At 36.4% G+C, this 12,651-nt stretch overlaps 1 protein-coding gene and 1 pseudogene across 1 annotated transcript in view; one reads left to right on the top strand and one right to left on the bottom strand.

The window, feature by feature from the left end:
• Positions 1-11,897, top strand: part of LOC126458395 (acyl-CoA Delta-9 desaturase-like) — a 284,765-nt gene extending 272,868 nt beyond the window's left edge. The window contains exon 7 of the mRNA XM_050095403.1: positions 9,463-11,897. Coding sequence (XP_049951360.1) covers positions 9,463-9,769 — 307 coding nt within the window. The 3' untranslated portion in view covers positions 9,770-11,897. The remainder of the gene's footprint in view (positions 1-9,462) is intronic.
• LOC126459408 (5S ribosomal RNA) lies at positions 2,531-2,648 on the bottom strand (annotated as a pseudogene).
• Positions 11,898-12,651: the final 754 nt, after the last annotated feature.

The raw sequence follows: 12,651 nt of genomic DNA, 5'->3' as shown, positions 1-12,651 counted from the left end.
TACCAGACGGCTTCCTCTTTCACTTCTTACCCCAATCCATATTCACCTACTATGTTTCCACCTCTCCCTTTTCCTACTCTCGAATACCAGTCACCCATGACTATTAAATTTTCGTCTCCCTTCACTACCTGAATAATTTCTTTTATCTCATCATACATTTCATCAATTCAGGTATGTTTTCACCTCTCCCTTTTCCTACTCTCGAATTCCAGTCACCCATGACTATTAAATTTTCGTCTCCCTTCACTACCTGAATAATTTCTTTTATCTCATCATACATTTCATCAATTTTGCTCATCATCTGCAGAGCTAGTTGGCATATAAATTTGTACTACTGTAGTAGGCATGGGCTTCACGTCTATCTTGGCCACAATAATGCGCTCACTATGCAAAACATACTTAGGAAAGGAAAAATCAATACAGTGAAAGGATGAAGGAGTACTATAGGGTAAGGAACAAAATATGAAAAACTGAAATTGGTATGTCATCATCTGAAGGCCCACACCAGAGGAAATAAATAATAAAATATTTTTTATGATATAATAATAATAGTAACTAAAAAATTATTACTATTATTAATATTATAAAACTTATGTTGCAAAATATGTGGGCTGTTTCAGACTCTAATATGCTAAATTTGAGGAATCATGGATTACAGAGGATCAGCTTTTCTTCAGGAACATATTTTCCTATTTAACTTCAAACAATGCAAAATCCAGAAGGACTGTAACAGTATTATGAAATGGATAGCTGATACTCACGATACAGCAGAGATGCTCAGTCACAGACAGGCACAACGAAAAGACCGTCAGAAAGTGAGCTTTCACACAAGGCCTTGTTTGACAAAGGCCTTGTTAGCCGAAAGCTCATTTTTTGACAGTCTTTTTGTTGTGCCTATCTGTGACTCAGCATCTCCGCTATATGGTGAGTAGCAACTATCCTTTTCACAATATCGTTTCCTATTTAACTTATTGTTTATGAGCTATGCACACTTTGCTGTGGTAAAGGGAAATGTAATCATGTTTACTGTAGTGGCATATCAAGAGGGTTGTGAATGTAACTCATATTGGCATCAGAGCTGGGCAGATTGCCTGAATCATTAGTGAATTTCATGACAACAATTTATTTATTTACATTTTTTGCACGTAGGCCATCAAGCTGATGACTTTTGCAGACATCATACAATAGTGGCACATACATTCATATTAATATTCTAATTACATGTTACAACAGAGGGCAAGTAGATTAGAATCCACTGAGTGAATATAAACATTTATTACCTAAGAAGGCTTTTAACTGTCTGTGGAACAGCTTTGGTTCACAAGTTTTCAAAGCATGTTGCATCTTGTTGAACCATATCTAGCTATTAATATAAGACCTATTGTCAGTCATTTATAATTTTGTCCTCTGCCTGAAGTAGTTACCCTTACTTCTAGATTCATAATTATGTATATCACTGCACTTATTTACTTTGTTTTTACTATTTAGAAAAAATATAGTAAGTTTATACAAATACAAGGAGTGCACTGTTAGATATTTATGGTGGACAAGGGTTTCATGACAGGTCTCTCTGGACTTTAGTCTATGCATTAACCTAAAGGCTCTTTTCTGTAATACTGATATTCTATTCAGGTGCAGGTCTGCTGTACGACCCCACAGTTCAATACTGTAATTAAGAAATGGATAAACTGTTCCACAGTAAATAATTTTTAGTGTTCGACTTGCAACTGTTTTTTCCAGCTGACTTATCAGATACAAACTACTGCTGATAAGTACAAAAGCAATGTTGTTAACCCAACAGAGATTTTTGTGCAGGTGGACACCAATAAAATTAATGTTATCTGCTTCTGCTGATGTAATACCACAAATATTTTTTATTTCAGCCTCATGAGAACCAGCTGTTTTAAATGTTAGTAGGTGGGATTTACTGATATTGGTGTTTAGACCCTGGTGTAGAAAATATGTGGTTACTTCTGTCACACCCTTAGTTTTCATAAAATGAGAGGGAGGCATCATCAGCATAGGTTACTATATGTGAATTGAAGGGTTGTAATGTGTCATTGACAAACCAAGGATCAATCCCTGTGGTACCCCTTGGATTACTGTATCTCTAGAAGACTGGTTGTCCGTAATTGCATAGCTGAGTCCTTGATGGTGTAAGCCTTCAGTTTCTTAATGAGCAACCCATGGTTGATTGAGTCGAAGGCTTTGGAAAGATCTAAGAACATGCCTGCTATCTTCCCACCTTAGTCCAGGAGGGTGTGCACTGTGCACTTTATGGCGAAATTCAGCAACTGCAGTAGTTGTGCACTGATCTTTCCTAAACACTCACTCCGTCTTCAGGCCACAAGTGGCCCATCGGGACCATCCGACCGGCTTGTCATCCTCAGATAAGGATGCGGATAGGAGGGGCGTGTGGTCAGCACATCGCTCTCCTGGTCGTTACGATGGTTTTCTTTGACCGGAGCCGCTACTATTCGGTCGAGTAGCTCCTCAAATGGCATCACGAGGCTGAGTGCACCCCGAAAAATGGCAACAGCGCATGGTGGCCCGGATGGTCACCCATCCAAGTGCCGGCCACGCCCGACAGTGCTTAACTTTGGTGATCTGACGGGAACCGGTGTATCCACTGCGGCAAGGCCGTTGCCAATCTTTCCTAAAGCCATGCTGTTTTTCCGTTAACAATTTTTCTTTGTAAAATAAGCAGAGCACTGAGGAAGGATAACCATTTCAAAAACCTTACTAAAGGCAAGGATCAGTGATACTGGGTAGGAGTTTGAAACCTCTTTTTTACTCTCCTTCTTATGCACTGGTTTAAAATTTCTTATTTTTACACTACTAGGATAATACTACAGTTTATGAGGCACATTGGTGATTTAACTGTTCCTTTTATTCATTTTTTTAACTACTAAACTCGACATACCATACCATCCAGCTGTGTATATGTTCTTTAATGTGAGGATTATCTTGCTTATATCGTTTTCTTTAACATCATCAGAGTTAAAACTCACTGCTTGAGGGGTGTGATTTGATGGCCCTCAGTGCATTTCTAAATGTATATTCGGTTTCTTGTTGGTGATATGAAATGTTTATTAAAAATGTTACATAATGTTGTTGGTTATTTTATAATATTACCATCCTGTATAATGAATAACAGTCCTTTGATACTTATTGATCAGTTTCCAGGATGCCTTGCTTACATTTGTAGATTGTGAGATTTCATTACCTTGGACTTGTTTTCTAAGGTTTGAAAGTTCTGCTACAAAGATTTTCTTAGCTGTGCTATATTTTTGTTTGAAAATATGAGGTCTTGTTGATTTGGGGTGCGAGACATCTAGGTCATTAATATTTTGCCCAAGTTTAACAAGGCTGGTTGGAAGTCTGAGTTTGTAATTTCTTCCACTCTGACTGTGTACTGGCCCTGTCTGCATTTCTTTAATGGGATAACAGAAAACAACATGTTTCAATAGGACATTATAAAATATTTGTTATCTGATCCTTCCGCGTGGTAGATTCTATTGCACTTCTCCTCAGCTAGTTCAGTTTTCAAAGAGTTGACTTTACTATTTTTCATAATACATTTCTTTTCAAAATTTTTGGTATTATTTTAGGAGCTGTTTTTCTATATTCTATCTGTTGTGCAAAGTGGTCTGCATAATGAAAGGCTATTTTACTATACTTAACAGTGTCTTCCACAGTTTTGTTAATTATTGCATAATCCATCCCAGTAGAAATAGAATCTGAGACCCTGGTATCCATTGTAACTTTATTTCTAAGACTGTATGAAGTTAATACACCTACACATTTCATGCTAGTTATGTTGTTGGAGATTTATCAGTGTTAAGGTCTCCAAGTATACTATTGTCACTGAGACCAGTTTGCCTAATTATGGTATTGAAACTGCTAAGAAAATGGATTACATCTGCACAAGATGGCCTGTATATTCCTATTACTTTGTTTCACTGCATTGACTCCATGCTCTTATAACTGAATTGCAGTACCACATATGTCTAATATCCCCTCTTCACTATATTGCTCAGTAAAAGTAGGTCTCTTAGATTGACTATGTCCTCTAACAAAGATTGCCACACCTCCACCCTTATGCTGTTTCCTGCAATCAATATTTACCAGTACATAACCATCTAGCTTCTAATACTGAATTTCATTACATTATAGACCAGGTTTAGTTAACTCTAACACTTGTGATGAAAGCTCAATTACAAATACCTGTAGTATACTGAGTTTCTTTGTAAGGTACTGCACATTCAGATGTATCCTATAAGTGTAGCCTGGTTTTCTTCTCTTTTTATATGCCAGTGGATGTTGTAGTGTTCTGTGAGAGTCGAGCCAAGATTCTATGTATACGTCTGTGGATGTAGTTGTGTTCTGTCAGAGTGGAACCAAGATTATCTTTGGTGTTGTAGTTATCTTCTACATGTATGATTACATTGTGTGCACAGGGTCACAGGGTTCACATACATCTAGTTTGCCTGGTTGATCGCTCCTTCTTGTTGGTGAATGGGACACGTAGAATTTTTATTTTATTCACTAACCTTAATTTTCCCTTCCTGTTTGTGTGTAGTCCAAGCTGGATGTGTTTATCTTGGTTGATTTTCCTAACATCTATTAATTTCACATAGCTGAATTTTTCACATAGTTTTTGTAGCACTGAATTGTGAGTTTCTACTTCCCTATTAACACAAGACCACTGTGGAAGGTTATATCATACTGACACATTTGTTATGATAACATTGGTGTGGTGTAATTGTGGCAATAACTTTCTATAACTTCTCAGTGGTGACTCGCTTTCATTTCTGTATACATCACCTACAAGTATAATGCAGTCATCTTTATTACGTTCATTTGTTTCTACAGTTGCGTTTTCTACCACAGAACTGAATATGGCTCCAGGTTTGAGCTTAGCAAACATCGAATAATCTAAATTCATATTTTCATGGAGAAAAACAGAGAGTCTTTTTCCATAGCAATTAGCGTAAATTAGGAGTTTTTTTGTTTTTCTTGATGCGTGAACATTTCTGTTTAGAGTTTTGTTGGACATCTTGTTGTGCATTGGTTTGCCTGAGCTAATAGTTGCTTCACAGTCTGAGTTTTGGGTTATTAGATAGCACAAGTGAAGAAGTAAGACCTACATGTTCTGCTTACTTGTGCATTTTCATTCAGTAAACAAGAAATACAAAATTGCCTTAAACAGTCAAGAGGGATGGTCTTTGCTGTGAAGGTGTCCAGAATAAAATGAAACTCAGGGCAGACTGGTTACCAGCTGTTACAATTATTACAAATTTTTTTCAAATGTGGCTTGAATAAAATGTAATTTTTGTATAATTTTTGTTATTGGTACATTTAAGTTGATAGACATCTCAACACATGAGCCATTAGTGACATGTTAACCACAGTATGCCCCTTAACAAAAAAAGATGTGACTGTGATTTATCATTCATCAAAGTTTTCTGATTGCCATTATGGCCATTTACGTGTATGTAATAGACTACTTCCACTTTGTAGTGACACTTGTCTGTATAAAAATGGCATTTCATTCCATATAAGTCTACCATGAAACTAATGACACATGGCATATACTTGCTTAAGATTACAGTGTTTAAACTTAAGTATGGCTGAAGACAAGAAGGTATAAGAAGTACACTAGCATCAGCAAATAAAGCTTTCTTTAGTAAAATAGCTTTACCGATATTAGATATCGATATGGAACTAAGGAATTAGTTCTTGATAGTGTACATCTGGAACACAGCATTGTATGGACATACAATGTGGATCACCAAAATTCTGGTGAATAAGAACCTGGAAGCATGGTGCTGTCAGTAAATGTCAAAAATTAAGCAGAGAGATAAGGTAAAAATTGGACAAGTACTCGAAAGAATAGATGAGGAAAGAAATCTGTGGAAGATAGTTTAATGAGACCTCTGCTGTAGCTCCAAAGAATTAACTGCCAGTGGAAGGAGCAGTAGAGGAGAAAATAATAAAGGCAGATCATACAGATGCAGATGAAACTGTAGAAGATTGTGTAACGTCTATATAAAAAGATGCACACAACATAGAAAGATGGAAGACAACATCAGCCCATCTGAAAGACTCATGACTGAGGAAAGGGAAGAAAACCCTTCAGGAAAGAGTCCCATTTTATTTTTGAGGCACTAAAAATGTAATAAGTTAAATCTTATTCTAAAGCATTTTGAGTGGCTTTTGCAATGTTTTATGTGGGTGAACTGGATTTGCATCTAATACTCTACCTGTCCAATATACATTGTTTGGAGTTCAAGTTTCTTTTTTTAACAGGTCAATCCAGCAAATGCACCAAATTTTATTTGCACCACTGTCCACTGGACCTTGCCTTTCAAATAGGAACATTACCATGCCGATACAGAAAAGTTTACTGGAATGGTAATAACATGGGAAAAAAGCTTTTGATAAATTCTTGCATTCACTTTACTTCCATACTTACCAAATTATAACATGAGTCTTTTGCCAAAATTCACCATTAAAAAAATACAGGATCATCTTAAATTTACTTACTAGCTGCAAGTTCATGTCACATGCAGAATCATTTTGAAGGATTCAGAAGTATTGGAGGGGGGGGGGGGGAACAGTGACACGAACTTGGCCAAAAACAAGGATGAATGTGGAGAGAAGAGGGGTATGTGGACAGCAGATATTGTCATGCTGCCAACCAAGGAAATATATGTCATGTACCTTGGCTTTTTATGAACATCTACCACATTTATAGTGCAGTTTGCCTGAATTCATTTGTAGCCAGAATTCAACAGAGTTTAAAATTGGACAAATATTCAGCAATGGTATAATTTTCTGCAGGGGACTGAAGAAGTCTAGATATGAGTCAGAGGAGTACTTTTGTTTAATGGAGCAATGTTGTCAGTGCTCGCCATGAAGTGTGAAGGGAACCAAAGGGGGTAAGTCAGCTACTGGTTCTGCACAGCCAGTGGAGAAAAGTAGCCAGACAAAGTGTCTGGAAGCAAGAGAGAAAAAATATTGTCACTTTCTCTTGTCAATGTAGATGCACAATTCACTATGTATTGGGGGGGGGGGTGGGGGGGGGGGGGAGGAAAGAACTGTGTTCTCCGGTCGCACCATAATCACCATAACCTTAGAAATAACATAACAATTTATTTGGAATAAACAACTAAATATTTGTCACAATCAGTATTATATATTTTATTGTTGCTCACTTCACTGGTATCCACTCATAGCAGTTTCAGCCATACTATTAAGTCTCTTCCCCCTCCCCCCAACCACCAATCGAAAATCATGAAATACTTGGAACAAACAGCCAAATATCGGTAAAAGTTATATACAGGACATTCCTTCCACTTTTGTTCTTCATGTGTGATATTTGTAGCTAATGTTGCAAGTAACCAACAACTTCAGCTGCTCTTTTACATTTTGAGCAGAAATGTTGGAAACTGAAAAACGACAAATGTCAGAAATGCGAACTTCGCCAGGTCCTGCTGCACCTTCCATCCTCTGCTATATGTAATTCATACGGCCACATATTTCATGTCAGGACTGGTCTTCTAGTGCCGTGCGGGGTTAGCCGAGTGGTCTCAGGCGCTGCAGTCACGGACTGTGCGGCTAGTCCCGGCAGAGGTTCGAGTCCTCCCTCGGGCATGGGTGTGTGTGTTTGTCCTTAGGATAATTTAGGTTAAGTAGTGTGTAAGCTTAGGGACTGATGACCTTAGCAAATAAGTCCCATAAGATTTCACACACATTTGAACATTTTTGAACTGGTCTCCTAAGCCATCAAACATGACACTATACCTAAACTGTGATGCAGTAAAAAAAATATAGGACAAAAATGAAAACTCAAATACAAGTACCAGCCAACAACAGTGTACATAACATGCATCAAAATGCTTATTGGAGACTTGATCATTGTGTGGTAAATGCTTTCTGAATTTGCAAGATCATGTTGTGGCCCAGATATTTGTGACAACAAACAGGGTTGTGCTGCTCACATATAGAAATACATGGCCTCTTTTCTCACTTCTCATTGGTTAGCTGAAACTAGCATGCTAGATAATGACACCCTCAGTGTGGTGTGTGGTGATGATGATGATTACTGTTATTTTGTTAAAAACAGTGATACCACAGCAACTGACTTGGATAATAAGCATAACAGAGAGTGAAGATAAAATTAATGTAAACCATTACTCTTTATTTATTTTATTTCTTATTGTATTATGAAAATGAAGACATTCAATAGATAGGCATAATGTTTACTTTTTAGGGAGATACTTTATATCAGAAAAATTTTGTAATTTTGATTTGTTGGAATATGTTAAAAATAAAATTTTCTCAAATAATCTCTTGAAGAAGGTGGTCATCTCATATTTAGCATCATCTTATATTGGGTAAATATTGTATTAACAAAAATAGCAGTCTGAGCTCAGTCCCAAAAAATGCCCCAGACCCTTGCACCAATACCATCGAATATCACTCTTACCACTATGCACCAAGCTAAATACCAGTAATCAGCATTAAATTATTTTAAGGATTAATGCTAACAGCTCACCAAATAGCTGAGATGTTCATACATACATAAATAAGGCAGAGAACTTTGCTAGTATTCAAACAAAGAGGTGGAAGAGGTGCCTTGACAAACATGAGTCCGAGGAGTGTCATTTCTTTGTAGCCTTGATCTCCTTGCATTTTTCCATTTAGTCCAATGTAATGCATATACTTATGAAGGGAAAATCATTTTTTGATATTCTGATCCAAGAGAGGTGCTGATTTTGAAAGCTGTTGTACTCAGGTATTAGCAACTCTTCCCCACCTCACCAAGAAAATCTTTAGGCTTCACGGAGAGAAAATTTAATGGTTGTACATACTTTGGGCATCTTATTGTATTTGTAGTTAATGCAAATGACAAAATCATTTCATCATTAACACCAAAAGAAAAAAAAAACGACTGTTGAGAGCATGACAGCAATGAAAAATATGAAGGTTACTGTTGGCCATGTAGCCTCTGCTGATGTGAACCAACTGCCTTCTTTCTAACAAATCTTTCACATTTACTTCTAATGCTATCTTTCAAGAGCTACAGAAAATAAACTATTAAGTCCAGCAGTTTTCTGACTTCAGTATGCCACTGACATGGTCTGTTAGTATGTAATCTGGAAAAATATTGAGTTTTGATTTTTTTCTATGTCAACAAATCATTCAAAAAGAAAAAGAAAATAAATTGATGACTGTTTCTTGAAAACATTCTGCTTGCCTTAGAGACTTTCAAGCGCAATTGTTGTTATTTTATGGGACATCTGTCAAGCGTAGTCGGAGAGATAAAAGATTATCATTATCTTTAAGGCATCAAATGATTTGTGACATCAAAGACCTCATAGCTCATCCCATGTATTAGTAGCAAATTGTACTTCTTGCCTCTTTAATACAACCTGATTTTCTCATTTCTTTTAGGCGTATCAGCCCAGTGGAGAACCGTTTGGTGGCATTTCTAGCAATGGGTGAGGGGTGGCACAACTACCATCATGCCTTCCCCTGGGACTACAAGGCAGCTGAGCTGGGTGCATACGGCTTCAATGTTACCACCCTGTTTTTGGACCTCTTCGCACGCCTCGGTATGGTGTACGACAGAAGAGTGCCTTCTGAGGACCTAGTCCGTCGGACAGCACTGATGAATGGCGATGGTTCTCACCCTGTGTACCGCCAAAATGATGTCACTGACTTGTCCCTGCAGAAAGCACCTGCCACAGGTGGTTCATGAGACTGACCAAGCTTGCAGTGTTGTCATCTGGCTGCGTTCGATTTTGGCATGTGTGAGTTGCGTGATTCATGCAGAAGTGGACCATATGCTAAAAAAACTGTATGAAACCTAAGTAGTAGTGAAATCACAATTAATTCCATTTCTTCAATTCTGTCTTGCTGTGTACATGCAGACACAAGTGCACAAGATGCATTGGCTGTAATGGTGGTTTTATCATAGTTTGGAACAGTGATACTGCCACTACATTGGGGCCTAATGGCTATGTGTTTAAGGGCTACCATGTGAGCAAAGAACACAAGAAGTTATGTTTGTTATTAAAGGACTCTGTGATGAGCAAAAAATTAAGTGTGAAACATGTATACAGTATAACTTTGATTTCTGTTTCCACTGAAGTAGAATCCTTTCCTGTATGGTGCATTGTAGTACCCAATAAGAAGTATGTTACATGTGTGTTATTTATTTCAATCCAATGCAGTTGCTGCATAATATCAGCCTCATCGACAAATTTTTTTACCATAGCATACCGCTTCCATTCTTTTAGTTCTAATGATATGACAACAGGTATTTATAACTGTTCACAGCTGTTCTTGTACATCTCGATATGTGATAATTCATAAACTTTCTTTTTATGAGATGAATGTAATTAGATAATTACTAATTATTTTGTTTGGTTTATCACATAGTTGTCTAGTACAAGCCACTCACGTCATGATCCCCTCCCTGGTATTTATTAATTTCTGATCACATATGTGAAGGAAATATCTTTTCAGAAATGCAAAACAGTTGAATGCCATAAATGCCTTTCTTTCTTTCTTAACTGATGGGGTCCAATGACAATGTTAGGAGTTAGCTAGAAACAGTAAGCTGTAGACAGCTGACAGGTCAGATGCACAATAAAGTTTCTTTGCAGTGGATCTAATGAATGAAGAACATTTTCAAAAATAGGCTTCACTGAAGATATTAAGGTCTCTATTTTATCATTGATAACTTTGAATATTACTGCTGAGTAAAAGAAAATTGCAATCTTGAACAGGGAAATTTATTTTCTCGATTGATAAATGGCTACGTTTAAATTCTGCGCAAGATGATTCATTTCCCATGATTGTTATCATAACAACTGGAGGTCAAGGACACTGTTGCAAAAGATAATTTGTGTTCATAATTTTTGTCTCTGTACCCTTGTGCTTATTTAATACTTAGAAATACAACATATTTCAGTGATAACATTGATATCTACTTCAAAAGTAGTCAGTTTAATAGTTCTCTGAAAAATTAATGTCAAATGTTTCTGTTGCTACTACTAAAATATTAGGTTAAACTTGCTGAGGCCTCTGGAAAGTACATTTGCTGGTGACCAATGTTGTCAGAGCTGTAAAATTAATTTGAACATGACTAGATTAATTATGAAACATGTTTTTTTACACATATCAAATTTTTCCCATAATGACACCATGCAAGTTTTTACTGTGTGCGCAGTGAACAAAACTTGTGGGCATAAAAACATCCTTATCAAATGTGGGCATAATAATCTGTAATACTGAGACATATTATACAGATCTTCAGGCTACTGAAGGCTATGTACAACAACCATTCATAGTAGTATCAAACTGGGACATGAACCAGACTGCCAAATATGAGAATAAATAAAAATATTAAAATCACATGTATTGTAACAAATGTCATCTACTCGTAGCTTAGAAGTAATTGAGAACATAGCTATATGTGTTTCCTTTTCTTTTAATTGCACTTTTCTTTGCATCCAACTGTAACTGTAACTGTAAATTTTTAAAGCCTTTCCTGTATAAGGTCATAAGACCTTAAGATGCCAAAGAATCCGGTGACAAGAGGACAGATATGTTATCTACTGGTGATGGACCAATATGTTGGTTGTCACATATAAATTAAGGCATATCTGTGCCCATTTAGTGAGTTTTTTCTTTGATGATAGCTTTAAGTAAAATGTATGTGCCAGTTGCACAACATATTGTTACATTCACATAATCAGCAAGTCATTACTTTTAAATACACGTAAGAATGTTTTGCTGGAACAGTAGACATTATATGTTGTCTGTAATTATTAATGTAGCATTTTACCCTGTTTAATAGAGCAGCTTCAAAATTAAAGTTCATTGTCATAAAGTTGATATGTGTTACTTGTGTATATAATGATGTAATTAAATATGATAAATAAACATGTTATCTGTTTTTATTAACAGCTTCCTATATATAAACCAGTACATGACATGAATGTGCTACATCAGTAAATGTTAACATCAAATTAGAACTAATGTTGAATGAAGGTTCAGTACTTCCATACGCATTTAAATAAGTTAAAAACTAATCACAAAGGAGAAAACAATTTAATTGTAAGATCTGATATTTATCATGGACAAGCTCATATTTCAAATCAATCAAAGCTTCATAAATGGAAAACGCCCAAAGAATGGCTTTGCTTGAGTCCCTCCTCCCTACCATCTGACATGAAATGAAAGATTTCTAAGGAACCAGATGTCAGTGCATTATTTTGACTGAAGATTCATTTCATGGAAGCATAGTTTGAGATAATGTGATAGGAACAGTCATTTTTAGTTAATAGAAAGTAACCAGAACATCCATTAGAGTATTTCTAAGCTCAACAGTCCTCTTCTGAAATACAAAGTACTAGAAAATCTTATTTGAGATCACAGCCTTCCTTAGTGAATTTCACTGATGAAATCTTCTCAGAAATATGAAGCGACTGGTAGCAATATCTCGAAATGACATTTAAATGACTGTACATTCATTGTACTCAGGTGTATCAGGTTTTTGTAGGATGTGATCTTTTATAACTATTGGATTACACTAACATCTGTCAAAAAGAGATTGTCCCAGCTGATGAAGGT

This window comes from Schistocerca serialis, chromosome 2 (assembly GCF_023864345.2).
Source record: "Schistocerca serialis cubense isolate TAMUIC-IGC-003099 chromosome 2, iqSchSeri2.2, whole genome shotgun sequence".
NCBI classification, from domain to species: Eukaryota; Metazoa; Arthropoda; class Insecta; order Orthoptera; family Acrididae; genus Schistocerca; species Schistocerca serialis.
Note: the sequence above shows the minus strand (reverse complement) of the source record. Positions and strands in the feature narration are given on the sequence as shown.